Below are 26537 nucleotides of genomic sequence, written 5' to 3'. Positions count from 1 at the left end.
GCCGAACTGTGATCCACAAGAAGTTCTATAATATTTGCAGCAAAGGAAAAGAAAACTTTGTCTCAGCAGAGACTTTATTCAGATTCTTACCCAAAGGATTACAGTGCCAACAGAGAGGGGTAGGAGGAAGTGGTCTTAATTCCGTCTTTCACCAACACTATGTTATGATTACAGGTGGGGATTCCCTGTACAGAAAAGAAAGCCAATGCTCATGAAAATGATCTCCCTCTTCACACTAGGCGATGACAGAGCAGTAAGCAAGTTCCCAGTTTGTTACCACTCGTCTAGGAGAAGCACTGAATAATGCAACCTCCTAAAGGTCTTGGGGTCAGGTCTAGAATCTGTCTGCTGTAAATATTTCTGCCAGTCCCTCCTTCTGCAATAGGGACACAGGAATGTTTAAATGGGGACATCCCTGGAAGACACAGTGCACATCTAACTCTGTGACTGACATGGCAGCAACACACAGTCTCCCAAGCAGTTAAAACTAGCAGTCTGGGCCAAGGAGGACATTGTCCATATGCTAGAGGATTTGTTACTGGCGGATTGGTTCCAGGCTAAAAAAGCCATTTGTTGCAGTTTGGGCCTCAAACGCAAGCAGCTTATCATCAAGGGATCAAAGTAATAGCATTTAGTCCATCTGAAATCTAAGATGCAGCAGTTCAACTTTAATAGTGCTATGTAAAAGAATAAGCCCACAGCCAGAAAGCCTGTACTTCCTTTGCACAGGTATAGAGGATGGGGTCTTTACTGGATCTTGTGAGCTCGTAGTAATTGGAACTGGTGCTGAGGGTGGTGGGTGCCTCTGAGCTGCACAGCAGAACACCGTTGCTGCTCTTTCTATCACTGGGCCTGTTTTTCCCGCTTAGGCCAGGACAAACTGCAGGTTAGTGAGCAGCACTTTGATGCCACTTGTGACTGTTACAACAGAGGTGGCTGGGTTAAGTTTAAAAGTATTTGCATCACCCTTTTTATAGCGGTCACGAAAGACGTAGATGCTGCCATTGCAGCTGGCAATTTTCCAGAGGGATGGTACTGAGCTCCAGGCATCTGGCAGGCATAGCCGGGTGAAGCTATCCAGTAGGGGATTATAGCATAGCAGTGAATCCCCCTCGGCTACAATGAACACCACATCCTTGTGTACAGCAGCATGCATGCGCCCTGCAAAAGGCAGTACGTATGGCTTCACGTGGCATTTCTCTGTGTTGGTATCATAGCACTGAATTAGCCGAGAGGGCTTGGTGAAGAAGTCCAAGTCATTTTCCTCCCCGCCCAGCAGGTAAATGACACCATTAAGGTTTACACCTGCAGCTCCAGAGACTGCCACTTCCAACTGGCTGGTCTCTGTCCAGACATTGTCTCGTACTCTGTAATATATGACAGCATTAGAGAGCGTGTCCTGTAGAGTTTTACCCCCCAGTGAATATATTGCATCCTTGCTTGGCACGGAGACAAGGGTGTGTTGGAGCCGGTCACGGGGCAGAGGGGCACACCATTCCCAGTCTATAGTTGCATTGTTGCATTTCCACATGCGTCGTGGAATGGAGCCACCAACGACATATAGGTCACTACCGTGCTTGCAGGCTGCAGTGATCTGGTGACACAGGCTGTTCTGGCCACTCACGCTTATGGAGTCATCATCAGCACAATGCAGAGAGACAGCGAGTGAATGTGTACGTGACGACTCCTTTCCAATCAGGTAGATGTGAACATTTTCTCCAATAACCTGAGAAAAAGCAGGACTGTGTCAGCAGAATTAGGCCTGTTTACACAAACATCAGTGATACCTAAGACTGAATTATTCAGCATTTTAGGACCCACCTGTGGGCCTGAGGTGTATGACCTGCTTCCCAAGTCCTGCCACCCTACAGCATTCAGGATTTAGAGCTTCAAAGTGTTTTCAAGTTACCAGTCATATCTGACATAGCAGAATAGCAACAGATTTCACTGGAACCCAAGTGTTTGCAGTTTAGGTAAGGGCTGGTTATATCACTGACGGAGTAGAGTTTTTATAAGGGGAATGCCAAACTCAGATTTCTGAATGGTCTCTTTGGTAACTGAGCATCTGATGAAAAAGTTATTTGTGGCATTGCTCAAATCACTAGTGAAAGCAGCTTTAGGTGAAATTAAAAAAAAAGCTGTCAGTGAGCTTGCTATTTATGACAATGAAAGTATTCCTCATGCAAACACCATGAATTTCAATGGCATTTGTGTTTTGCAACTTTCAAGTCACACCTGTGAGCAGAATACCCTGCCTTGGGAAGTGCAAAACCAGCAAGTGCTACACCAACCCCGGAACAGAAGGTCTTTTTATACCTTCAGACTCGATCGCAGCGTCTCTGAAAAGCCCGCTCGCTCCTCCTTGTTGAAGTTGATCCAGGTTTCTATGGCAACCGTTGGATTCTGAGAACATGGAACGCCATCTGCGGTTTGGGGACAGAAAGGCATTTAAGATATCTAGACAAAGGTGTGTATACTCAGGAACATCCTTTTCCTGTGACTCCCTCCCCCAACTCCCACCACAAATCCTACTTTCTAGAGAGGAAAAAAAGATACAGAGGTTTATAGATTTTGGCAGGTATGATCAGCACTGCCAGCCAGGCATCTACCTGAAATTAGTTTGGATGAATATCAGAAGACAAGAGCTGCCAGATTGTAAGCACTTTGGATGAGTTTCAGCAAAGGAACCTATGTCCGAGAGAAAGAGGGCAGGAAAGAGAACTTACATGCTTTGTGACAATGAAAAATATTTTGTTATTTAAGCATTTAGGCAAAAAGATTCTCTTACGTGAGAATCTCAGCAGCTGCCTTTCTTTCTGGCTGGTCCTAGAAACCTATCTAGCAAAAGTCATCTGCAGAAATTTTCCTTCTCTGAGCACTGTCAGACAGCTGACCCTCAAGACTGAACATCTGGTGTTGCTGCTATCCCCTTAACGTTTGGAAATCCCCAATGAGCTACTATAGCTTTCCTTAGCAGTGTGACAGTAGGAAACACTGAACAGACTGCATCAGATTTCGATTTCTTTCCAGACATAATTGGAAGTTTTGGTTATGCCACAAACTATTACATCATCATCATCAGTACATTACCTAGAAGATTTTAGGTATTCACTTCCAGTTTGAAAGCCAGCAATTATGCCTGTATTCATTGAGAGGCTTCCCTGTGAAGGCTCTCTGATTTTGTAGTCTGCTCTCATGACAAACCCTGAATTCAATGATGCTGAAGGCATCAGACAAATTCCAACATTTTTCTCTATAGTGGAAGGGAGGAGGAAAAGTGTGGAACAAAAGCAAGTATTTCAACTCTGTTTATTAGTAAAAAGGATTTCCATAAGCTATCCATCACATGTAGTGGTTAAATGGAAAAACTTTGATTTTGAAATGGGTCCTAGAGTGCAACAAAAGGTAAGCTTAATAAATTATTGTTTCATGGCATTAATTTTAATCCTTGCCGCTAATAGCTTCCTCTATTTAATTCTCCATTAACTAAACAAAGATGCAGGAATTGCAAAAGAAAAAGATTTTCCCTGCCAGCAGTAGGAGTATATTTCAGATTATAATCCATTTTATGAGCTAAACTTCAGCATAACTATTGAGTAATGTGATTCTATATATGGAAATAGATGAAGCATGGGAAAAAAGTTTTACTGAGCGAGTTAAGGGTGATTGACCTCTATAGCTTTATTTAATGATTTTAGGAATTTTTTATTTGATGAAGTCACAACTTAGTTTAAAAACTTCAGCTAGATAGTTATCAAAATTACTCTAATTTTATGATAGCTTTTTTGAGCTATCAGTACATACTCTCAATAGGTTTTTGACTGTGAATTTCTTCAGCTGCAACAGAGATAACACAATGCAATATCTGTAAAGACTCTCATATGCATAGCATCAACTTTAAAGGCTATTTTAAGTCTTACAGACAGATTTTCCAGTATTCCAAAGAAGCCAGTCATGGTAGTTTTATTGTTGTAACAGCATATAAAACACATGACACACATAGTATAGTTATTTACTCATTTACAAAATTATTTAATTAAAGCAAGAAAGGGGCAATCCCTCTGATCCGAAGTCCAGTACATCTGAATGTATGAGCTGCTTCTACATTCTTGCTTCCTCTAGCAACGATACATAAATGCACAAAAATGGGAGTTGTGACTGCAGCATCAGGGAGAGGTTTTCAAGTACTGGCTGTACTTACTAGGGCAGTAGAGAATCTTTAAGGATTGGTGGCAGTTGGACTAAGCTGTTGATGTGTTGACACACCTTCACAACCCTGAGTCATTGCATCCATTACTGTGGAAGGCCATTACCTTTACCAGAAGGGTAATTACTGTATTACCTAAGATGTCACAATGCCTCTATTTCAGTCAGCTGAATGGCTAGCCTAAATAGTTCTAACAATTATATACAATTGTTAATAACACGAACATAGTCTAAAAATAAGGCTTGTGCTCAAGCCTTCTTACAAATGTTGAGTTGTTGCATTACTATGTTAAATGATTAAGAACTAAAGAAAAAAAAATAAGACTTTCATAAGATGTTCATTTCTGGTAAGGCTTCTTTGTTTTACTTTTAATGCAAAAAAAATTACAACAAATTGTTGAAATTTATTAAGTTATGCTTAAAAAACCTGTAATGCTTCTGACCTGTTGACTCAGGAACTGCTGGGAATTACCAGCATCCTCTGTGTCCCTTTTCTATAGCTTAGACGCTTCATGTCCAGTAACAGCTCATAGTTTATTTTCTGATTAAGTCATCCAGGATGTTTTGCTTTGCTTAGCTTAGCTAAGCCTCTGAATAGACAGTGATTATGAAAGCTCGGATCTTTCCATCTATTTTGTTCAGTCCCTGATAGACTCTCTCCAAGTCTACATCCACATCTGGCTAGTCCTCAGAACTCCTTACCTGTAAGGATGTCTGTCAGTAGGCGGAGAGGCAAGTGTAGGAACTCCTCTGTGTCTTGCAGTTGAGACAAATGTGACTTTGCACAGTGTTTGGCAGCTGTGTAGAGCTCCATGTCACTGTGTTGATCTGCCAACCACATAACCTGCAGACAGTTCCTAACCTGCACCGTACGGGCCAGAAAACGGGAGCACTCTTCAAAAAGGGCAGTCAGCTGGTACATGTCTGCCACTTCATAGGTTTCCTGCAACTCCTCTGCCCTCAGCTTTACGGTCCCATGGTAAATATAGTCCACAAGGAGCTGAAAGACACTCTCGCTAACGTCCTGCAGCTCAATCACCCGGTTGTGGGCCTCCTTTAGGTTGGAAGTGAACATAGAACGAAAAAAGCAACTCTGAGCTGAGAGGACCAAACGGTGCAGCTGGAATTCTTTGCCTTCCACTGATATTGTAACGTCAGCAAAGAGCTCATCCTCCAAGCACAATTTCATAATACCCTGGGCCACACGGCCTGAGTGGGAGCGGTCAGTGAAGGTGTAGTTCACAAAGTAGTTCTCTTCCGCAGAGGAGCCTCCAGTCTCTTCTGACGAGTCCATAGTGCTGCACAGATCAGACCTCCAGCAATCTGTAAAATCACAATAATTATATGGCTTTCTCTCTCCACTAACAAGATTATGCAGTACTTCAGGGTACAGGGAAAAATCAAACGTATTGGTAAGAGGCCAGCATATTTTAGACTGAATATAAATAGCGCAGCCAGAAACTTCTGCTTGAGCTTCAGAATCTCAAACAACAAATGAGACGTTGGCATAATTAAAATTATAATATATACCAAACTTCCAGTACAGTGAGCATCACATCCCAGCAGAACTGGGAGATGTGCATATCTTTTCACCACTCATTTCACTGACATGAAGAAATGCAGCAATGGTTATTCAAGTGAAAAGTCCAGCAACTGCACTAGGAAACTCGCAAAGTCAAAAGAATGTGGCAGCACCATAGCTGGGCTAGATGGAAAAAGGATTACAGTATCATACTAACAAAGAGCACAGACAGCAGTTCATATCATCAGGAGGAGTTAATTACCATCCAAAACCAACATGATGAATCTGTGCAGTGGTATCAAGTAAGGTGAACTTTTTTTTACCAAAAGAGATGTGCGAGAAGTCTGCCAGACATAACCACCCATCCTCCAAGCTAACCAAATGAGATAATTGATGGTCTTACTCAGTTTGTTAATGTGCCAGGTATCTTCAGCATGCAAATAACCTGCTAGATGTTGTTAGCCGCTGTTTCCCAAGTGGCAAGGAGAACTCAATTTAAAAGATAACACCTCTTAGTAGGTACCAGAGATTGTTTGCAGAGGTCCAAGCAGTTTGTGGGTCGAAAAAGCTTCTGAACCAGAGAAGGACTTCTATAGAAAAGAGTTATTCTTTAACGTGGCTCTTGACAGCATTAGGAGCAAATAGATGCCTGCTTGCATTCACTTTAAACTTATTTTTACACCTCAACTATCAGCCGTGGTGACCGATGTCACAAATTTCTTCAATTAATACTAAACATGATTTCCAGTACAGTGTTTCCCAAAGACAGGATTTTTTTCCCCAAGAGATTCACAATTACTCTTCCATGCTTTACTTTGTCAAACATGCATTTTCTTACAATAGCTCTGCTTGACACAGGAGGACTCCTAAGTTCTTTGCTCAAGTTCTGTTCACGGGAAGTAGCGTCTACATCCCTAATTAGCTGGACAAGTCCGTCCCATCCCTGATGGTGGCCTGTCCTAATTATACCCTTATTGTTACGTTACAGTAGTTCTGGTCTGTCTTAAAAGTACCTATACATTAATCTGTAAGAGGCTGAGGAACTGCAATTGGCACAGCACACATCGGTACTATTTTTCCAGCTTTAGCAAGTACAAGCCTATCCTGCAAATGGGCTCCCACTTCAGTTAAAGCTCTTGATCCTTACAGTCAAGGTGCTCAGAAGCTGCAGCCCCGAGCGCCGAAGTGACCATGCAGAGCACCAGGATATGGATGGACGAACTACTCTGCCCTCTTGGCACAGCAGAACCGGCTGCCCCCACCACCCCGCACAATTCCCAGAGGACTGGTGCCAAGTCACGAAAGAAATGCCAACAGCAGCTAAAGACTACCGTAAATCTCACATCCTTCTTTGTAAACACAAAGTTCCCCTTTGCATCCATGGCATGTCCACTATAAAGAAAGAGAGGTGCAGGACCAGTAAAGTGTCTTACACTCCATGCATATTTTGCACTACCAAAGCAAAGGCCTGCCGTATGCCAGGCTATAGGTGACGATGGCGCAACCAATACTTCCTTCCTTGCTCCTGACAGGGTCGCGGATGCCATGACAGCGCCTGGGATCGGGGAACCCGTACACACAACTGACAGCGACTTCACGCTTCGGGGGCGGGGGGGGAAGGAAAGGAAAGCTAACTCTCGGACAAGTAAAGACCCCCATTAGGGCCACGCGAACGCTGTGAAAACCGCCAGAAAGTTACCTCGCCCCCACGGCGCTGCTCCAGCCCGGGGGTCTGCCAGGCGCCCCCCGCCCCTCACGCCCGCACCCGACGGCGGACGCGTCTCCACAGAGCTCGCTGCCTCCGCGGCCGGCCTGACGGCAGGGCTGCTCCTCACCCGGTCCCGGTCCCGGTCCAGATCCAGGCTCGCCCCCGCGGCCTCCCGCCGCCCCGCCGGGCTCCCAGCCCGCCCCAGGGCACCGGGGCTCCCCCGGCCTCAACCCCCGCAGCGCCGCAGCACGGCACCCACCTGCGGCGCCTCCCTTCATGCCGCCGCCCCGGAGCCTCCCGCCGCCGCCGCCCCAGGGTGCCCCAGCGGCTCCTCCGCGCCCCTCACCCTGCACCAGGCGCCGCCAGGCACTCGCCGCTTCCGGCCACCGACCCGGAAGCGTCCCTGGGAAGCCCCGGGCGCGCTTCCGCCCCCCGGGGGAAGCGCGGCGACGGCGGCGTCTTCCGCTTCCGGTCCATGCCCTTGCCCGTCCGTGTCCCGGCGGGGATGTTGGCGGCGGCGCGGGGGCTGGCGCGGGCCGCGCTGCGAGGTGAGGGCGCCCGGGGCGAGGGGGCGCGGCGGTGCCGGCCGCCGCCTGTCCCGGGGAGGCGGCGGGGCTGAGCCAGCCCATGGCCGCAGGTCGGGCCGGGCGGTTGGCGGGGGGCGGCCGCGGTCGGTGAGACGTGTGCGTTTCTCTCCGCAGCTGGCGCAGGCCCGGCGGCGGCGGCGGCGCAGGCCCGGCTGGCGGGGAGCTCCGCCGCGGAGACTCGCCGTAAGTGAACGGGACCAGCGACGGGAGCGCGGCGGCGGCCCCGGCGTGGTCTTGCGGCTGGGGCCGTTGGTTTGGTGGTGGTGGGGGTGCGGTGGAAGAGACCGAGGCGTGCGCTTGTGCCCCTGTCAGCTCCCGGCTCGGCATTAGGGCGTTTGTCTGCCCTTACGAAGTTTCTGTGCGATATAACCTTTTTAGTGCGTGCATCAGAAAATGGTTGACGCCTGTCACGCATAAACCTGAATTTTGCGCAGAAAAGTGGCTGTCGGTAACCGTGCTCACCCTGTATTCCCGTCTGCATCCTTTCTCGTGGGCCTGCCTGCTTGTTCTGTGCAAAGTTGTGCCTGGGCAACAGCTTCATAACCCCTCATTGCCCTGAATCTTGAGGAGTATTTGTGATCGTAACAAAAAAAAAAAAAAAAAAGGCAACGTGAGGTCCTAGGATGTTTTGATTATGAGGGGTGTGCTTGGATGCTGGCACATCAAACAAAACCAGGATTATTTTGTCTAGAAAAAAAGATCCTTTCTAGACCCAGGCTGAATGTCATGAGCAGTATCTGAGTTCAGATTGTTCTGTCATCTCTGCCTCTCTCTTTTTCGTCTTGTTATTTGCTTCTCCGTCATCTTGTTGGACTGTACCTCCTGCTGTATTTACAGTGCACAAAAACATCTCTGCCTAGCAGTGACGCAAACTTCCTTCCTTATCAAAGTCTCTAGTTCCATGTTGTTCTGTGTACAACAACGCATGTATGTTGCTATAGTCTAGTCTCTGTTACAGCATCCTATATATTCTACTACACGTATATGTTATGTTTAGCTTCGGATTTCCCATAAACAAACTTCGCAGGTTACCTGAACCTGAAGCTGCCTGGCTTCTGTCAGAGCTACTGAGCAGCAGCTAGACTGGTTAAAGGGATTTTTAAGTCAGGGATGGGAGTTACTACTCTTTCTGTAGCTTTCTGTATTCCCTGCCATAATCTTGGGAACTTAATTTTTCTCTTTAGCTACTGTCAGACCAAAAAATGAAGTAGAACAGAAGCAGCTGTGTGCTTTTGGGGAGTACGTGGCTGAGATTCTGCCCAAGTATATCCAGCAAGTACAGGTAGGTGCTGTTCAAGAAGTTGTTCTTGTGGGGGGGACGGGACCCAGTGAACACACTACTTGTTTGTTGGATGTTTTCAGAAGTTGTTCTGGGGTAGGATTGTCAGAAATACACGAAAGTTACTGCTATTATTAAGCCCCTTTACCTGATGTCATTATGTGTCTGCTATTCAATATACGCTCTTTGTTTAGGTGTCCTGCTGGATTCAGTGTAATGTTCAGTCCTGTTGGTGTTTGTACTCATGCCCTTTCCACTGTTTTCATCAGGTGACCTGTTTCAATGAGCTGGAACTTTTGATCCATCCAGATGGGATCATTCCAGTTCTGACCTTCCTTCGAGATCACACTAATGCCCAGTTCAAATCCTTGGCTGACTTGACTGCTGTTGATGTCCCATCTCGGCAGTACCGCTTTGAGGTAAGAACTGCTCATAGGCGCAGGACTCAGGGGGTTTCACAAGTGCTGATGGCTGTGGGTGCGGTTGCAGCTCTGACCACATTTTTTGCTTTCTGACAGTGAAAAGAAAATCCACTCTGAAATGCTGGGTTTTGTTTAATCTGTTGATTGTGGAAGCAGTAGCAGAACTGATACTGCATGGGTTCCTAGTCTGGCTTTCGTGCTCTGCTGAAAGTCTCTCTCCCCTTTTTCCTTTTTCCTTTTTCCTTTTTCCTTTTTCCTTTTTCCTTTTTCCTTTTTCCTTTTTCCTTTTTCCTTTTTCCTTTTTCCTTTTTCCTTTTCTTTTCACCAAATTGTCTAGAGACTTCTTTCTGGCCTGATGTGAATTGGTCCTCTTCCTTCTTCCACTTAGGCCTGTCAGCTGCTGTTGACACAACTGATCATGTTTTTCTTTAAATCCCATCAATCTTCTTAACAATTTTCCTCTTTTTAAAAAATAAAACAAAACAAGAACTATTTAGTTGTTTTAAAAACATTCTCTGAAAGTCGGGACCAAATAGGAGATGAGGCAGATTTTCAGAAAGCTCTCAGAAGATTTGGGGCACTGAATTTCCACTGACTTTCAGTGGATATTGGAGATTTGGTTCCCACAGATGCTTTTGAAAGTCTCGCTGTATAGCTTTTCAGCTGCAGAAAAATTGCAGCTGCAAATAGAAAAAGAAAAGAGACATCTTTGAGGAAACCACAGACAGCATATTGTCTTCTCACCTACTATTAGAAAGCTTTGTTCACAGTGTTGTTGCAAAGACATTATTGTAGTTCAACCTAGGAAGATCTGTAAAAGACAGCGGCAGAAAATCCCTAGGGCTCACGTGCTGTAGGAGGCTGACTACGGTTTAGGCAGCCTTACGGACGAAGAGATGTCTGTCTTCCATTGTCTAATCTGGGCAGACTGTCAGACAAGAATTACAGAATCATAGAATCATTAAGGATGGAAAAGACCTCTAAGATCATCGAGTCCAACCGTCAACCCAACACCACCATGCCCACTAAACCATGTCCCTAAGCACCTCATCTACACGTCTTTTAAATGCATCCAGGGATGGGGACTCCACCACTTCCCTGGGCAGCCTGTTCCAATGTTTAACCACTCTTTCAGTAAAGCAATTTTTCCTCCTGTCCAATCTAAACCTCACCTGGCGCAACTTGAGGCCACTTCCTCTCGTCCTATTGCTAGTTACTTGGGAGAAGAGACCGACACCCACCTCGCTACAACCTCCTTTCAGGTAGTTGTAGAGCGCGATAAGGTCTCCCCTGAGCCTCCCCCTTCTCCAGACTAAACAACCCCAGTTCCCTCAGCCGCTCCTCATAAGACTTGTTCTCCAGACCCTTCACCAGCTTCCTTGCCCTTCTCTGGACACGCTCCAGCACCTCGATGTCCTTCTTGTAGTGAGGGGCCCAAAACTGAACACAGTATTCAAGGTGCGGCCTCACCAGTGCCGAGTACAGGGGCACGATCACTTCCCTCCTCCTGCTGGCCACACTAGTTCTGATACAGGCCAGGATGCCATTGGCCTTCTTGGCTGCCTGGGCACACTGCCGGCTCATGTTCAGCCGGCTGTCAACCAGCACCCCCAGGTCCTTCTCTGCTGGGCAGCTTTCCAGCCACTCTTCCCCAAGCCTGTAGCGCTGCATGGGGTTGTTGTGGCCGAAGTGCAGGACCCGGCACTTGGCCTTGTTGAACCTCATACAATTGGCCTCGGCCCATCGATCCAGCCTGTCCAGGTCCCTCTGCAGGGCCTTCCTACCCTCGAGCAGATCAACACTCCCGCCCAACTTGGTGTCATCTGCAAACTGACTGAGGGAGCACTCGATCCCCTCATCCAGATCATTGGTAAAGGTATTGAACAAGACCGGCCCCAAAACTGAGCCCTGGGGAACACCGCTCGTGACCGGCCGCCAACTGGATTTCACTCCATTCACCACAACTCTCTGGGCCCGGCCGTCCAGCCAGTTTTTGACCCAGCGCAGAGTACACCTGTCTAAGCCGTGAGCCGCCAGCTTCTCTAGGAGAATGCTGTGGGAGACAGTGTCAAAGGCCTCACTGAAGCCCAGGTAGACCACATCCACAGCCTTTCCCTCATCCACTAGGCGGGTCACCTGGTCATAGAAGGAGATCAGGTTGGTCAAGCAGGACCTGCCTCTCATGAACCCGTGCTGGCTGGGCCTGATCCCCTGGTTGTCCCGCACATGCCTTGTGAGCGCCCTCAAGATGAACCGCTCCATAATCTTCCCCGGCACCGAGGTCAGGCTGACAGGCCTGTAGTTCCCCGGATTCTCCTTCTGGCCCTTCTTGTAGATGGGCGTCACATTGGCAAGCCTCTAGTCGTCCAGGTCCTCCCCCATTAACCAGAACTGCTGATAAATGATGGAGAGTGGCTTGGCGAGCTCCTCCGCCAGCTCCCTCAGCACTCTCGGGTGGATCCCATCCGGCCCCATAGGTTTGTGAGCGTCCAGGTGGCGTAGCAGGTCGTTGACTGCTTCCTCTTGGATTATGGGGGGTTCATCCTGCTCGCCGTCCCTGTCTTCCAGCTCAGGGGGCTGAATACCGTGAGGATATAGTTTCTTCTTGCTTTGCTAATAGCTTTTTGCACAGCTTTGACTTTTAGTAACGTAACTCGCGATTAGGCAAAAATCCTGAGAGTTGTAGAGAGAGTTTAACTCAAAGGCCTCCAGTCTCTGAAGATGTTGAAGATTTTTTAATTCAGGATTTTTCTTTTAAAAATCAGGGTAGTAGATTCCTAGAAATAATAGAAATATAGACCTTAATGAATTCACCTTTTCCAGCTATCTTCACAGAAGCAGTATCAAACAAGGCTACACAATTTCTTACAAAGGTTTGGGGTTTTTTTTCAGTCTGCTTGTAGTAAGTATTCCTCACCGCCCCCCCGGAGGTTCTAGTAATCCTCATAAGCAGCCTTTTTATTAGTATTTCATCACCAGAAGAGCTAGAAATTTTCCCTGGTATCCAACTTCTTTGCTGAAAATTAAGTGTATTTCTTCTTAGCTTTCTCCCACTGGATGCTGAGAGTAACTGATAGCCATTTTCTTTGTGACAGACTATGGAAAGGCTATTGTCAAGTGTCTCCATCCTTTCAGTGTTCTCTTTTAAGATTTAGTATCCCTCTTTACTTCAGCTCTTCTTCATTGGTCATGTTTTCTAAATCTCACATCCTTTTTGTTACACTTCTAAGGATCAAAGTGGTAAGCTGTTGGAACGTCAGTTGTAATAGTGTCTTTTAGTGCCCAGCTCTGAAGTGCTGAATGTGATTCTGCCGATACAGAATATTTGAAATAGTCTTTGTGTGCGTTTGCTTGCCAGTACTGTGCTGCTAAGAGATCCATAAATGCTGTACAAGACCAATGGCTTCTTTTATTCTGCTTCAGATTGTGTACAATCTCCTGTCTCTGCGGTTCAACAGTCGGATCCGTGTGAAGACATATACTGATGAGCTGACACCTGTTGACTCAGCAGTGTCTGTGCACAAGGCAGCCAACTGGTATGAAAGAGAGGTGAGTGCCACTGCACTTGGGAGCAGAATCTTTGTGGAGAGGGGCTGTGTTTTCCTGATTAAACTGATTCCCAGGGCCCTGAGGAAGAAAGAGAGAAGTGTTTCCCTGGCTGCCTTTTCAGAATAGGAGATAAAAGGGTGTTTGATTTGCTTTTGAGTGAGTTCCTGTGTCAGTTTCGCTGGCACTGCACAAAGCCAGGCATGTAACTGAAATTTTGTGGACATAATACATGAAGGGGTGGGTTTTTTTTTTCTAATCCAAATTACTTGGCTCCCTTTCATTTAGGTCTGGGACATGTACGGTGTTTTCTTTGCCAACCACCCTGATCTAAGGCGAATCCTCACAGACTATGGGTTTGAGGGCCATCCTTTCCGGAAGGACTTTCCACTCTCTGGTTATGTGGAGGTAGGAGATATGCTTATGTCTAAAGTTATCAAATCTCTCCAATAGTCTTACCTCTTAATGGCTTGATGTCCAGATGGAGATCGGTGACAAGTGGTGTCCCTCAGGGGTCCATATTGGGACCAGTACTGTTTAATATCTTCATCAATGACATAGTGGGATTGAGTGCACCCTCAGCAAGTTTGCAGATGACACCAAGCTGAGTGCTGCGGTTGACATGCCTGAGGAACGGGATGCCATCCAGAGGGACCTGGACAAGCTCAAGAAGTGGGCCTGTGTGAACCTCATGAGGTTCAACAAGGCCACATGCAAGGTCCTGCACCAGGGTCGGGGCAACCCCCAGTATCAATACAGGCTGGGGGATGAAGGGATTGAGAGCAGCCCTGCCGAGAAGGACTTGGGGGTACTGGTGGGTGAAAAGCTGGACATGAGCCAGCAATGTGCGCTCGCAGCCCAGAAGGCCAATTGCATCCTGGGCTGCATCAAAAGCAGCGTGGCCAGCAGGTCGAGGGAGGCGATTCTGCCCCTCTACTCTGCTCTGGTGAGACCCCACCTGGAGTACTGCGTCCAGCTCTGGAGTCCTCAGTATAAGAGAGACATGGACCTGTTGGAGCGGGTCCAGAAGAGGGCCACGAAAATGATCAGAGGGATGGAACACCTCTCCTGTGAGGAAAGGCTGAGAGAGTTGGGTTTGTTCAGCCTGGAGAAGAGAAGGCTCTGGGGAGACCTTATTGCAGCCTTTCAATACTTAAAGGGGGCTTATAAGAAAGATGGGGACAGACTTTTTAGTAGGGCCTGTTGTGATAGGACAAGGGGTAATGGTTTCAAACTAGAAGAGGGTAGATTTAGACTAGATATAAGGAAGAAATTTTTTACGCTGAGGGTGGTGGAACACTGGCACAGGTTGCCCAGAGAGGTGGTGGATGCCCCATCCCTGGAAATATTCCAGGTCAGGTTGGACGGGGCTCTGAGCAACCTGATCTAGTTGAAGATATCCCTGCCCATGGCAGGGGGGTTGGACTAGATGACCTTTAATGGTCCCTTCCAAACCAAACTGTTCTATGATTCTATGATCTGAGTTTCGGTACAGAGATGTGACTGCTTTACAATCCTTTGTCCGAAAGGCACTAAGGATGTTTCGTTTGCCTGTATTCCAGAGGAGTTGTATAGATCTCCTGCATGGAAATTTGAAGTCATCACCAAGTATCATCTGTAATAAGGCACCCTAAGGCCAGAGGCATTGAGCAAATTTCATATGCTGTATACCTAAGAAATTTGTCAGGCAGAGAAAGTGCTTCTGCTTTTAGCATGTCTTCTGGAAGATTAAACTTTCCACTGCAAAACTGGAGATTCCCAGAGGAATAAAGGACTGAACTGATCTTAATGTGGCTGGAACTCCACTTCGTTGAGTTTTTGTAGGCTCAGATTATAAAACTCTAGTTGAACTGACTCTTGCCATTTATCAAATATTTACCTCTGTATGTCAAACCACAAGTGAAATGAGTGTGTTTGGTATCTGTCTAGTTTCAGATGACCGCCTTGCAGAAGCAGTCATATTTGGTGCAGTTCTAAGACTGAGTTGAGTCTGAGGAGAAAACAGTGAGGTTCTGCCAGCAACAGAGGGTTTTAAGAAAAATAGAAATAACAGCAAATCCTGAGTGAGGACCAGGCAGCATCTCCTGAGCTGTGCTTTGGAGATCTGGACTGGCACAGGGAGGATAAATCAAGACAGTCAGAAGTGTCTGGTACTCACCTGCATTTCACCCTGGTTGTCTTTTTGTCCTGTGTTCTGAGTGTTATGCTAAGAAGCACAACTGAAACCAAACTGTGGTATTACAAAGATTCATGAGAGTAGCCCCCAGCTATGCCAGGTGGACGGGCCACCTTATTTCAGTGACTCAGGAGAAATTTCTTTGTCATATGACAAACTAAATGTGTTATTCCATGTGGACTTCATATGGACTGTAGGCTGGGCACTCCTAATTCAGGGTGGTTAGTCAGAACACAGGTATGTGGTAGCAAAGAGGAGGGTTTTCCTGGAGAATCCAGAGGTCTTGGTGGCATCTGGAGGGCTCTTGTTTAATAATGAGGAGAACTGAAGCCATGGCAGAGGCCTGTGGACTATCCATGGGATAAGAAGGAGGATTGCCTGTACCAGAGGGTGGTCTGGGTCATTACTGTGTACAGCTAATAGCAGAGATGCTACGGGGACTGTATGAAAATCACTGGCCTGTGTTCTTTGCTCTGTTCTAGGTGCGGTATGATGATGAAGTGAAACGGGTAGTGGCAGAGCCTGTGGAGCTATCTCAGGAATTTCGCAAGTTTGATCTGAATAGTCCTTGGGAGGCATTTCCTGCCTATCGTGCAGCTCCAGAACCCCTGAAAATAGAAGCAGGAGCCAAGAAAGAAGATGCGAAATAGCAGCAGAATGGAGCAGATGCACGGCACCATCCTTTCTGTTCTAACATAGTATTTATAATAATAAAAATTGATACAAGGTTCTTGCCTGTTGTGGTCAAATGAATAATGTTGTTTTCAAACTAGATGAAAAGCATAGGGTGAGGGATGCTAATTTACAATCCTGATAATCCAACTGGTAAATATTTATCTGCTGCTTTGAGTTGTAAGACACTGGATTTGTCTTTTTGGTTTGCAAATTGATTGGAGTCCAGGCATTCCCTGTGGCTAAGATGCTTTATATACACTGCTTCTGCTAGCTGTCCCTGCAGGCATAAATCACAACCTGAGCACCTACTAGGAGACTGTACTGAAGCAGCTGTGTAGCTTAAGCAATGGGGCAGCAGTATCTCAGCTCCAAGATGGGCGTTGGGAAGACCGTAATAATATAGTGAACAGGCAAAGCTTTTGTAAATGGTCCTAATACGCTTGTTATTAGGACAACAGAAGATGTACTTGGATCCAGACCAAAACAATTGTGGAAATCTCTGCAATGTTTCTTTGGGAATTGAGTCAGTGTCTGTTCTCCTGGCAGAAGGAGTTGCAGGTAACCTCTCACGTGCCACTCCCTCATGCTGGCTTTTTCTTCATAATCAGGCAGTCTTTTATCCAGCTTCTTCAGATTGTGCTTTTTCCTGCAGTCAAAAGTATCTCCCTTCCCTTGTCCCATAGACAAGAGGCTATGCCTTTTTGTCACTATTGCAATTATTTTGAGCTGTATAACAGCATTACCACTATCTTTGCTCTTGTGGAAAACCTCAGCTCTTTCCAAAAAAGCTGGAAAAAACCTGTAGTTTCAGTCCACCCACCACCTGTTTGAATGGGATTACATTACAGCAGTCATCAATTAATGATGTCCCTTGTCCTTAGTCCAGAAAATGCGTAACGCAGTTCTGCATCGGAAAGCTGACTGACCTCATTAAGATCTGAAAACTGTTGTATAAGAGATTTCATAAAAAAAATCACAAGCTGTTTGTAGAGATTTCCTGAATCACTACGTAAGCTTTTGAATTGTAAAAGCAGTAACTAAAAAAGGGGCTTGGAGGAGATTAGAGTACGGGATGGACGAAGGGATAGGACAATAATAAATTCAATTAAGAAAAAAAAGGGACAAGTACTCACTGTGACTAGAATTTGATCTGTTTGCAAGGACAAAGAGCTGAACTGTATGGTAAGAATCGGGTTTCATGTTTGTTTCCACCCCAGCCTTGTAAGCATGGGCTTCTTAAATTTTTTTTTTTTTTTTAATTTGTTTCAGGCTGCTATGGCTGGCAGTGTTTGGGATGTGACTCAGAACAGTGTTCTCTAGTTAAAATTAATAGCATGTGCCACTCACCTTAAAAGTTACAGCTTTTCATGGGAAAGAGGAAAGAGAAGGGAACACAAATCAGCAGAAGTTTGGGGTTTCATACAATTCTTAGCTCCGCTTTGGATCTGCCATCAATTGAACTGATTAAATAGGAAATGTACTTTTAGTCCTTCCTACAACATATTCCACAGCTGGTTCTGTTTTCTGTTGCAGTGGCTCTTTTTGCATGCTGATGCCTATTGCACAAGACAGGAAAGTTCCTGGCACCACTTCTGCTACTGTGAAAATTCTTTATAAAGCACATTTCCCTGCAATGTTCGCCCTCTCCCACCCCAGGTTGCTTGAGGCAGCATGCCAAGACTCACGGTCTATGTATCATAAAAAAAATGTATTTCCCCAGTACGGTAAGTCAGAAGACTGATGGTAGCAGGAACAGAAGGAAAACTGCCATTTAAACATAATGTTTGTGCAGAGGGAGAATTTGATTGACGTAACATCAAGAAATGGTAGACACAATGCCCTGTCAAGTTAGACAAAATGCAAGGTTTGCTGAAGAATGTGTGTACTGGAGTCAAAGTAGCCAGCCCTGTGGGGACAGGCATTGGCTCCAGCAGGTCTTTAGTATGTGGAATAGTTGCTAATGGACCCAAATCTCTTCTCATTAGAGAAGCCTGGAAGCTTATGAAGAGTGCAATTTCCTCACCCAGACGCATTACCCCAGGGCACAAGAGGTTACACAGCGTCATAGGGTACTGCCAGTGTTGGCACACTACCTCCTCCACTGCTCCTGAGCCCCAGGGGCCATCCTTGCCTATGGAGCCTGCTCGCTCTGGGTTCCTTGTGGCTGGTGGGCACTTGCTTCATGCCAGGCAAGGCTGTGGTCAGCTTGGTCAAGCACACAGCTGTCTTCCAAATCCTCTGTCCCTGCCTGGTCCACACTACCAGCCTCCATGAGGCTTGTTTGCCTAGGTTGGATTTCCCAGCTGTAGGAGGACGTTGGATGAGATGCAAGTCAGATGGAGCTGACTTACAGACACGCTATTCAGAAGAGAAATTTTCTGGTACTGCAGGGACAAACAGACTTTAGGTGATGACTCACAGTCACCATGTTGAGCTTCCCCAGCTGAGTAGGTTTTGCTGGTGTTTTCCAGAACTCTGGCATTTCTCCCTACAGCCGGGCGAGCAGACTCTCCTCCCTGAGGATGTGGCTGTTGATGGCGTCAGGGCATCCATCTGCATCACAGCCACACCATCTGTATAGGCCCTTATGATTGCTCTCCAGTCAAAATCCAGATGGAGATTTCAGCTGGGCCTTGCACGCCTGCAGAACAGAGATTATGGGACTACTGAGGGACAGGCTGGATGACAGCATGCCCCGTATCACCCATCACACTGCATCCCATTACATCTTCTCCAAGTTGTGTGAGGCCTGAGGGGGATCCTTTTGTGCAGTAGGTGCAGTGGGATGGGGCCCTCCCTGCCACTCTTACACAGCCATTACTCCTTCAAGCAGGGGATGCAGCTCACAAGCTGAAAGAAAAAAGACAAGGAAAGCATTTGCATAAGGACCAGCAGCACCATACCTGGAAAATACCAGTATAACGGTGGAGGCCCTGTCTGGTTACAGACAGTGCTTCACTCCTACTTCCCTCAAGGTTTTCTTCCTTCTTCAGCTCCCGTGACTCAAACCTCACCTTCCCTGGGAGCCATGTATGTCCTTCTTCTTTCCCCTCTTTCCTTAGCCTCATCTTCCTCCCCCAAGCACCTGCCAGACAGGCCCAGGCTGGGGACTGTGGTCTCCCCATGTTCTGGGCAAGATGTTCAAAGCAAGAGGTTTCTCCAACTCTATAAGCAGAATTTCCCTTTCATGAAGATGCTGCCTATCACCCTACAGTCCCATCTCAAAGAAACCTCCCTCCCAAAGAGGCTCTTCCGCTGCTGTATTAACCACACCTTGTGCCTTCTGCTACTGCCCTGGATCATGTGTGCCTGTCTCTAAGCACAGCCTGTGTGGGTCCCTGTGGCAAGATGCCTGTCCCAGCATACAGATGTAATCTGCAATGGGACAAGGAAGCAGCAGAAATCTACTGTGTTGAGAGGATGGGTAGCTTCAGCTGTACAAACACTGCTATGTATATGTTTACAATTGAAAAATCAAAGATCAAACAATGTAACAAAAGAAAAGGTCTGTACAAACAACATAATGGCAGATGGAGGTGCTAAATAAGCCAAGAAACAGACACAAGGATTTAGGGCCTGCAGGAGTCTGTAATGTAAGAACCAGAGGAATTCTTCCCAGCAGATGCTGCCACTTGTGACTGTGGCAAACTGAGGTTAGGGTGGCTGCCACCTCACTACTCTCTTCCCTTAATAGTTTCTCACTCCATTGCCCCAGCTCCCCTGTGACAGGCAAAGCTTCGGCCACCTGGAACAAATTTTGCATCAGCATCCAACCAGCTCCTGCAGTTTTTGATCCCTCACATCCCTCCCCTTTCCCATCTTCTTGCTTCAGGAGGTCATGGTGGAAAGCATGAAACCAGTCAAGGTGCCCCTGCAGAAACGTGGCTTGATGTGATGTTTTGAAACTGCTCCTACAACAGATGGTATGACCAGGGGGAGCGCGGAGGGGCAGCGTTGTGCACACTGAGCTGTGAATACCTGGCAAGGACAAAATTCCTCTGGAGGAGCAGGCGCACCGCCTAACATTGCAGTCGCACATGCAGGGACTATGTGCAGCTGTCAGAAACTCAGGCTTGTTTCTGTGCACCATATAACTACTGCTGCTTTACAAACAACTAAGGCATATGTTTATCACTCTACAATTGCCTTTCTGTGCGGAATAGTGAGGCAATTCTACAAAATCCCTCCAGCTCAAGGCAGCATCTACCACTGATGCTTGTCCTCCGCCTGCCACTGTATCACTCACCTAAGCACAGCCTCTGAGCCTCCTCTCTTCTCTCTCCCACCAACACATGCATCCACCTCTAGGCACTTCAGATGCAAGCTGTTCCTAGGAAATTTTCCTGTTGACAAAATCATATATGGCCTTCGCAGATGTTGGCCAAAATCCTGGACTCCTCCATGTGTAACAGGCTGCATGATAAAGGGAAGCTTTTTCATGGCCAAAGAGATGCAGGGCCTTTTTTGCATAGTGACTTCTAGACAAAGTCATGTGTACACTGTGGATTGTAAGGGACTCTGGCACAAAACAGAAGGCACATCAATCTCACTGCACAGATGGGTCATCAGAGTCTGCCTCTTAAGTAGCATATTATTCACAGTTTAATAACAGATATCTCATCCCAGAAGAAAGGGATGCAGCTAAAGCGTAAGCAGCAGAAAATAATGAAAACTGAAAGAAGCATAGCCTGACTTGAAGGTAGCCAAGGCTATGACAGAAACGCAGGTCTTATTTTGATTCAAACTGAGGGTAAGAATGGCTCTGGATATTGAGGGCCCCCCATCCCTTGATAAATCTGTGGGACTCTTCCATTTTGTGCTGCTTTTCTTCACAGCTGGTGTGAGTCCACATATTGCCAGGTACAACTACAGATCCTGGAATTTTCAGAAGACTTGCTACTTTGCACACTGACAACTTACTAACTGGAACATCATCCCTACCCTAGTAAACTATCTGGTGACGGTAGTCACTACAAACTGACACCCTGTAACTTGCTGAGAAAGGTATGTGTTTCAGCTCCACCTCCTCTCTTTTCTAGGCAGATTTCTGTCCCCAAAGAACACCTTTAACCTGAGGGAGATGGTATTATTACTTATTTATACATATTATTACTTATTTGCATAATCCTGGCATCCAAGAACCTTTTGGAGAACCCAGGACAATATTGTGCCATACATAGTAGAAATACAGAACAGCTTGACTGGGGATTGGGCACTAATAGAAATGCAAAGATGTGTGGAGGACAGATATCTGCTGTGAAAGGAATCAGATGAAGTTTCGTCTATGTAATTCACAACATCTAAGGCAGACCATGCTCATCATAACCCAGAAGTCTTGTCACAGGAGAGGACGATGAGGTGCTAAAGCCTGGCAGGCTCTGATCCTTGCTGTTTTGCTAGGTCAGTATATTGAGTTCTCCCTCTGAGAGGTTTGATACAGAATGGAACAAGTGACGTTTCTTCCGCCTGCTTGTATATTTTGGCTGCTACTGCCCTTCCATGAATCTGCACAGACTGCCAGCCTTATCTGTTTATGACATTTCAGGATTGTTTGCAGATTTTCAAACTCAGAAAAAAGGAAAACTGAAAATGAAGCCAAGGAGCTGAGCAGAAGTGTCGTGGAGATGTGGCAGAGGCGCTGTGTGGAGGCTGAAGGGACCAGGAGGTCCCCGCCTTGTTCAGAGGCAATCATGCGTAGTGAAATTTCTTGCAACTAATAGCTCCCTATAATAAATTGCAGTGGGAAATCAGTCTTTGGAAAAGAAGCTTAAACAATTTTGCCAAAAACTTCACAACAAAGTCTTCCAAGTTTCCAGAATACGATGGAAAGTATCTTTCGGGGTCAGCAAGTTGAACTGCAAGCCCTTTCCAGGACTGCAACCAGAAACACAGAAAGATGGATCCATTCCAACAGAGGCTGCTGGGACCAGAAGCAGCAAGGGAAGACGCCACAGCTAAACCGCTCTCACTGCACACACGGCACTGTCCGCGGAGAGGGTGGCAGCCGCTGCCGGGCAGGGCTGCTATGGCCCAGGTGCAGTTCAACGCCTGGCTGATCCTGTGTGTGTTTGCTGGATCCCAGAGGCTGACAGGTAAGAATTGCACCTGTCAGCGATGCAGCTTCTTGGCTTGGCAAACGTTCGTACACCGCCAGTGGCGTGACACTTTGCCTGCTTCTTCAGATACGGTCAACCGCTTCAGCTGGCTGTGCTGACGCGGAGAGAGCGCGGTAGCTGGAGTCCCAGCGGGGCTTGTTCAGTGGGGGAGGCACTTCTACCTGCAGGTTGAAGACCTGCTGCTATTTTTGGTGGCAGGGGGAGGGTTTTCTTGGGTCTCTGCTGAAAAAGTTTGCTCCTGCAATAATGTTTGTGGATTTTCTAGATGCTTTTTGGAAAAAAAAAACCCCTGTTGAATGATATAGTAAGGAAGGGACCATCTTCCCATCCCCAGAGGATATTTATGTTATTATTTCACTACATTATTTGTTATGCTTTGTTTAATTTTTGTTCTACTCTACTCAAAAATCTAACACTGCATATATTTATAAGACAGTTACTAATAACAGCAGTTTGGCGGCTATTCAACAGTCACTGACTTTGCAGCCAATCGGACCTCTCTCAGTAGAGGGATCTGTGAACCTAGCGGATCAGTTAGCAGACAGAAGCCCAGCAAAGAAATTTTCAGATGATGTAGTAACTTTACCTGAGCTAAAAGCCTTGCTGGCACATCCATGGAGGTGTAGGAAAGAGCAGCTACATCCCTGCTCACATTCCAAAGCCACAGCTGGCTTGGATCTGGGAGCCTGCAGCTGTGCAGAGAACGAACCTCCGCAGCCTGGGGGGTGGCAGTGCACTTCTTCAGGCAGCTTGTACATCTCCCTGAAAAGCTTTAATCAAGAATGGGAAGTTAGAAGGGGGGGTTGGTAGTAGTCATCACACACCTACAGTATTAAATCATTTTTCTACTTTTTATAAGCACCTGCTGACCTTAACTCTGGAGTACTCAACATAAATTCTCCCTCTTTTTTATATAAAAAAGCCTTCATCCATATAAAAATAATAATAAAATAATGTGTCAGAGAGCTTACTATTTTATAAGAGCTTTTTCCATTTCATGTTTCTTGACCTGAAGGATGAGTCTGTAAGAAGTAGAAGAGGGTCTTGGCTACACGACTACGCTGATCAACGCAGAGAAGGGAGGGGATGCAGCCTCCTTCTCACAGTCCTGGACTGAGGCTACTTGTGTCTCCTTTTTTCATGAAGAAAGAAATGATAAAGGCAAAATAAATGCAGAAATTTAAAGCACTAGAAGTATTAGTAAATGAAAATTGAAGAATTCTTAGGATTAATGTGACTCTCATATTAATAAACTCCCATTCCTCTGGCCTCGTATCCATTTTTTCCCAGTTTAAATGATGTTGGGTGGCCCAGCAAAGAATTAGCTGGACATGAGAAGAGCCATAATGGATCTGACTGGGTTTCTTTTACCCTCACACTCTGCCCCCACCAGCAGCAGATGCTCAGGGAAGAAGTATAAAACCAGCATAACCATCAGGTTATGTTTCCACCAGCAGGTCAAGGAGCCTCCCAGCACCCTCCTTCCGTTGGGCAGCATTACTTTCTCCAGCAAAAACTGCCAAGGAGCCAAAACCATCAGTTCAAAACCCACCCATACTTGGCGTGAGGGCCTTTTGTGCTGCCTGGCAAAGCAAGTGCCTTTGCTGCCATATGCTTTAGCTCTGTTGGCAGGATTAAGGGCCATCATATCCAAAACTTACACTTGCCTCCCTTAACCACTTCTGCTCCTCTTAAAAAACTTGTTTTGCTCATCAAAATCCCGTGGTCAGCATCTGTTATGTTTGGCAAACTGTGAGTGGCAGGTCAGAAATATTGAAGACATCACTGACAACCAAATGACAAAAATAAACAGGAAGGGCCGTGGTCTGGCGCTACCAAACTCTGCCTGATATCTTCCAGATGAACATCCTCACAGCAGGGACGATGCCAGCGCCAACGCACCCCGTCGCGGCCCAGAGGATGCCAACGTCATGTTAGAGGTCTCCTGGGCATTGGGGACCCATGGGCCGAGGCACTGTTAGCGCCCGCGCTCCCACCTGCCTGCACGTAAAAACTCACACGTTCTGCTTGTTCTCATCCCTGTCGGTTTTTGGGAGCACCTGGAAAATGCCTCGGCGATGCCCTAATTGCATTTGTGCTTCTCCCCCCAACATGGGGTGCAGCTGAAGGGGGCGCTGACCCCCTTTGCAGCACCTCACAGCTCTGGGGTGGGACAAGGGACTCCCCCCACCCAAGGCGGCCGCGCCGGGGAGCTGCTGTGGGTGGGACTGCAGCGGGAGAGGCAGGGCGGGAGGCGAGAGCTGGACGGGTCCCATGGGGAAACCGAGGCGTGGGGCCAGTCAGAAAAGGGGTGTGGGGCTGGCGGAGAAGGACATGGAGTGGGACTAGGCGGGCCGTGGGCAGCAAGTCAGGGAGCGGCCGCCTCTCGACCCGGCCTGAGATTTGGCAGCTTTGCAGATGGCTCTACAGCTCGGTTATAACTGGCGGAGGGTTTGTGCTGGGCTTCCCGTGCTCACGCTGCTCTCCTCTTCCAGATGCTCTGGGGAGGGCTGGATGTCCAGGCCAACAGGACAATCCGGCTGTGGGACGAAGAACTGGCCTCTCTGCGCCCGGCACGGCGGTTCATCCAGATTTTAGAGGATGAAGTTCCCAAAACACCGACAGAGATTGAGCAGCATCTGAGATATTATTCACTGACTGATACCCCTTTGCCTCTAACCGAATTTGACCGTCTCCTTTTCACCAGTGTTTACTGTGCCTATCAGGTTCGCTCCTTGCAGGGTCTGGATAAAAATCTCTGGATTAGTTTTTTCTCTCAGCTAGTTGATGAAATGTTTCGTGATCTGTGCAAGGGGCTCTGCCCTGCAAATACCACCCTCCTCCTGGCTTCCTGGCCCTGGAAGGAGAAGCCTTCACATTTAGCATCCCTGAAACATTTCTATCGTTCGAACCTGGCCAGGACCAAGAGAGACACTTAATAAGGGAAACTATGGTAGGAAAGGACACACCTGTCTTCAGCTGCATCCTTGGTTATTTCAAATGCTTTCCACATTATTCGGGACTTTGTACAAATACGCCACACCTTTTTGTCCCACTTTCTGCGTTGCGTTGGCAACCCTCTAAGGATTTATACACAAGCTTTTATTTTTAAATGAAATAGGACAAAACTATAAAATGCATTTCACCCTTTCCTGTTTCTTTTTTCTGTTTGTTTTTTTAAGTGGGCTGTGCTGAAGGGGGCAGTGCTGTTTAGATGTGTTATCTATCTTGATCACTGATGCTTACCAGGGAGATGCCCTGGCAGTTTTTTTCCAGGATGTTACACTGGTGTCCTAGCTGACTTCATTTCAGATAATTCAGTTCAGCCTCCTTATATTCCCCCTGTGGTTTCCGCCAAATACAGTATCTTTTCTCCTCTCCAGTAACCAGCTAAGCAGATGCTGTTTTGTTTCATGATATAGGTCACATATTTAATTTCAGCTCTCTGCTCAAGTGGCATCACATTTTATGTGTCCATAGTAATTTCCCATCTCATGTATGCATTTTTCTTCAAAAAAGCAACCTGAAAATGTATGTATTCCATGAAACTTTCTAGTATTTGCATTTCATATTTACACATGTACATTGCTTTCTGTCAGTTATCTGTTAGGAATACACTCCCCTAAATCTCATTTAAATTCCTAAGGATCATGACCTAGTTATTTCTTCAGAAGATTTTACTTCTTCTATGAAGTTTTTTTGTACAGCTATGGCACTTTACAAGCCAAACATAACAAATACACAATCTCTAGCTTAAAAATCAGAAATACAATTACTTTACAGAAAGAGATCTTTAACTTTTCTCTGTCTTACACATTGCAATGTGGAATTAAATAAATGTAATTAACTGCTCGGGAGGGTTTTGATTTTTTTTGCTTGTTTGTTTCTACTGGTTTTCCCGCTGCCTTTATAGGTACATTAACTTTGAACATTCATTGCATGTGCTTAGATGATGGGATCCGTAATTCCCTTTCTAACGATATACTCTTAATTTTCCATGCTCAGCAAAGGAGGCATGTGTGACATTCAAAGTGGGAACTGCTAGCTTTTGACCTAGTTAATTTTTTTCCAAGCCGTTGTTGCCCAACAGATGGAAAGAAGAAATGGTGAGGCAGGAATAAGAAGCCTGGAGGCAAGATGCCGCAGAGAATGGTTTTCAAGGTCAGGTTAGGGCTATGACAGGAGAAGATAGATTTGCGCAGTTCATAAAGTAGGTTGGTTGTTGCTTGTTTGTTTTTCTTTTTTTTTCTTTTTTCCCCCAAAGGATGTAGGAGGTAAGATTAGCATTTTATTTGAAGTA

General features: G+C 46.5%; 3 protein-coding genes across 6 annotated transcripts; 2 read left to right on the top strand and 1 right to left on the bottom strand.

Moving 5' to 3' along the window:
• Positions 1–56: 56 nt before the first annotated feature.
• On the bottom strand, positions 57–7803 carry KBTBD4 (kelch repeat and BTB domain containing 4). 3 transcript variants are annotated; one of them, XM_076344450.1, is made up of 5 exons: positions 7696–7738; positions 6132–6318; positions 4909–5529; positions 2317–2423; positions 57–1726 (listed from the first exon to the last, which is right to left on the bottom strand). In XM_076344450.1, exons 3-5 carry the CDS (start codon positions 5498–5500, stop codon positions 866–868), a joined length of 1560 nt encoding a protein of 519 aa, XP_076200565.1. In that variant the 5' UTR covers positions 5501–5529; positions 6132–6318; positions 7696–7738; the 3' UTR covers positions 57–865. The 3 variants fall into 3 exon arrangements, with proteins under 3 accessions (XP_076200565.1, XP_076200564.1, XP_076200562.1); XM_076344449.1 differs by lacking the exons at positions 6132–6318; positions 7696–7738 and adding an exon at positions 7783–7803; XM_076344447.1 differs by lacking the exon at positions 6132–6318 and having other exon boundaries at positions 7696–7776.
• A 115-nt stretch (positions 7804–7918) lies between these two features.
• On the top strand, positions 7919–16176 carry NDUFS3 (NADH:ubiquinone oxidoreductase core subunit S3). The gene is made up of 7 exons (XM_076344468.1): positions 7919–7984; positions 8138–8206; positions 9208–9305; positions 9572–9721; positions 13148–13273; positions 13559–13678; positions 15929–16176. Exons 1-7 carry the CDS (start codon positions 7942–7944, stop codon positions 16094–16096), a joined length of 774 nt encoding a protein of 257 aa, XP_076200583.1. The 5' UTR covers positions 7919–7941; the 3' UTR covers positions 16097–16176.
• A 5898-nt stretch (positions 16177–22074) lies between these two features.
• Positions 22075–26089, top strand: FAM180B (family with sequence similarity 180 member B). Of its 2 annotated transcripts, XM_076343409.1 has the most exons (3): positions 22075–22213; positions 24098–24177; positions 24733–26089. In XM_076343409.1, exons 1-3 carry the CDS (start codon positions 22147–22149, stop codon positions 25174–25176), a joined length of 591 nt encoding a protein of 196 aa, XP_076199524.1. In that variant the 5' UTR covers positions 22075–22146; the 3' UTR covers positions 25177–26089. The 2 variants fall into 2 exon arrangements, 1 of the variants encoding a protein (XP_076199524.1); XR_012995799.1 differs by lacking the exons at positions 24098–24177; positions 24733–26089 and adding an exon at positions 23253–23505 and having other exon boundaries at positions 22146–22213.
• Positions 26090–26537: the final 448 nt, after the last annotated feature.

The sequence above is a fragment of the Aptenodytes patagonicus genome, chromosome 7 (genome assembly GCF_965638725.1).
Source record: "Aptenodytes patagonicus chromosome 7, bAptPat1.pri.cur, whole genome shotgun sequence".
Taxonomy (NCBI): domain Eukaryota; kingdom Metazoa; phylum Chordata; class Aves; order Sphenisciformes; family Spheniscidae; genus Aptenodytes; species Aptenodytes patagonicus.
The sequence above is the reverse complement of the archived record's forward strand: the minus strand, read 5'-3'. Positions and strand labels throughout refer to the sequence as shown.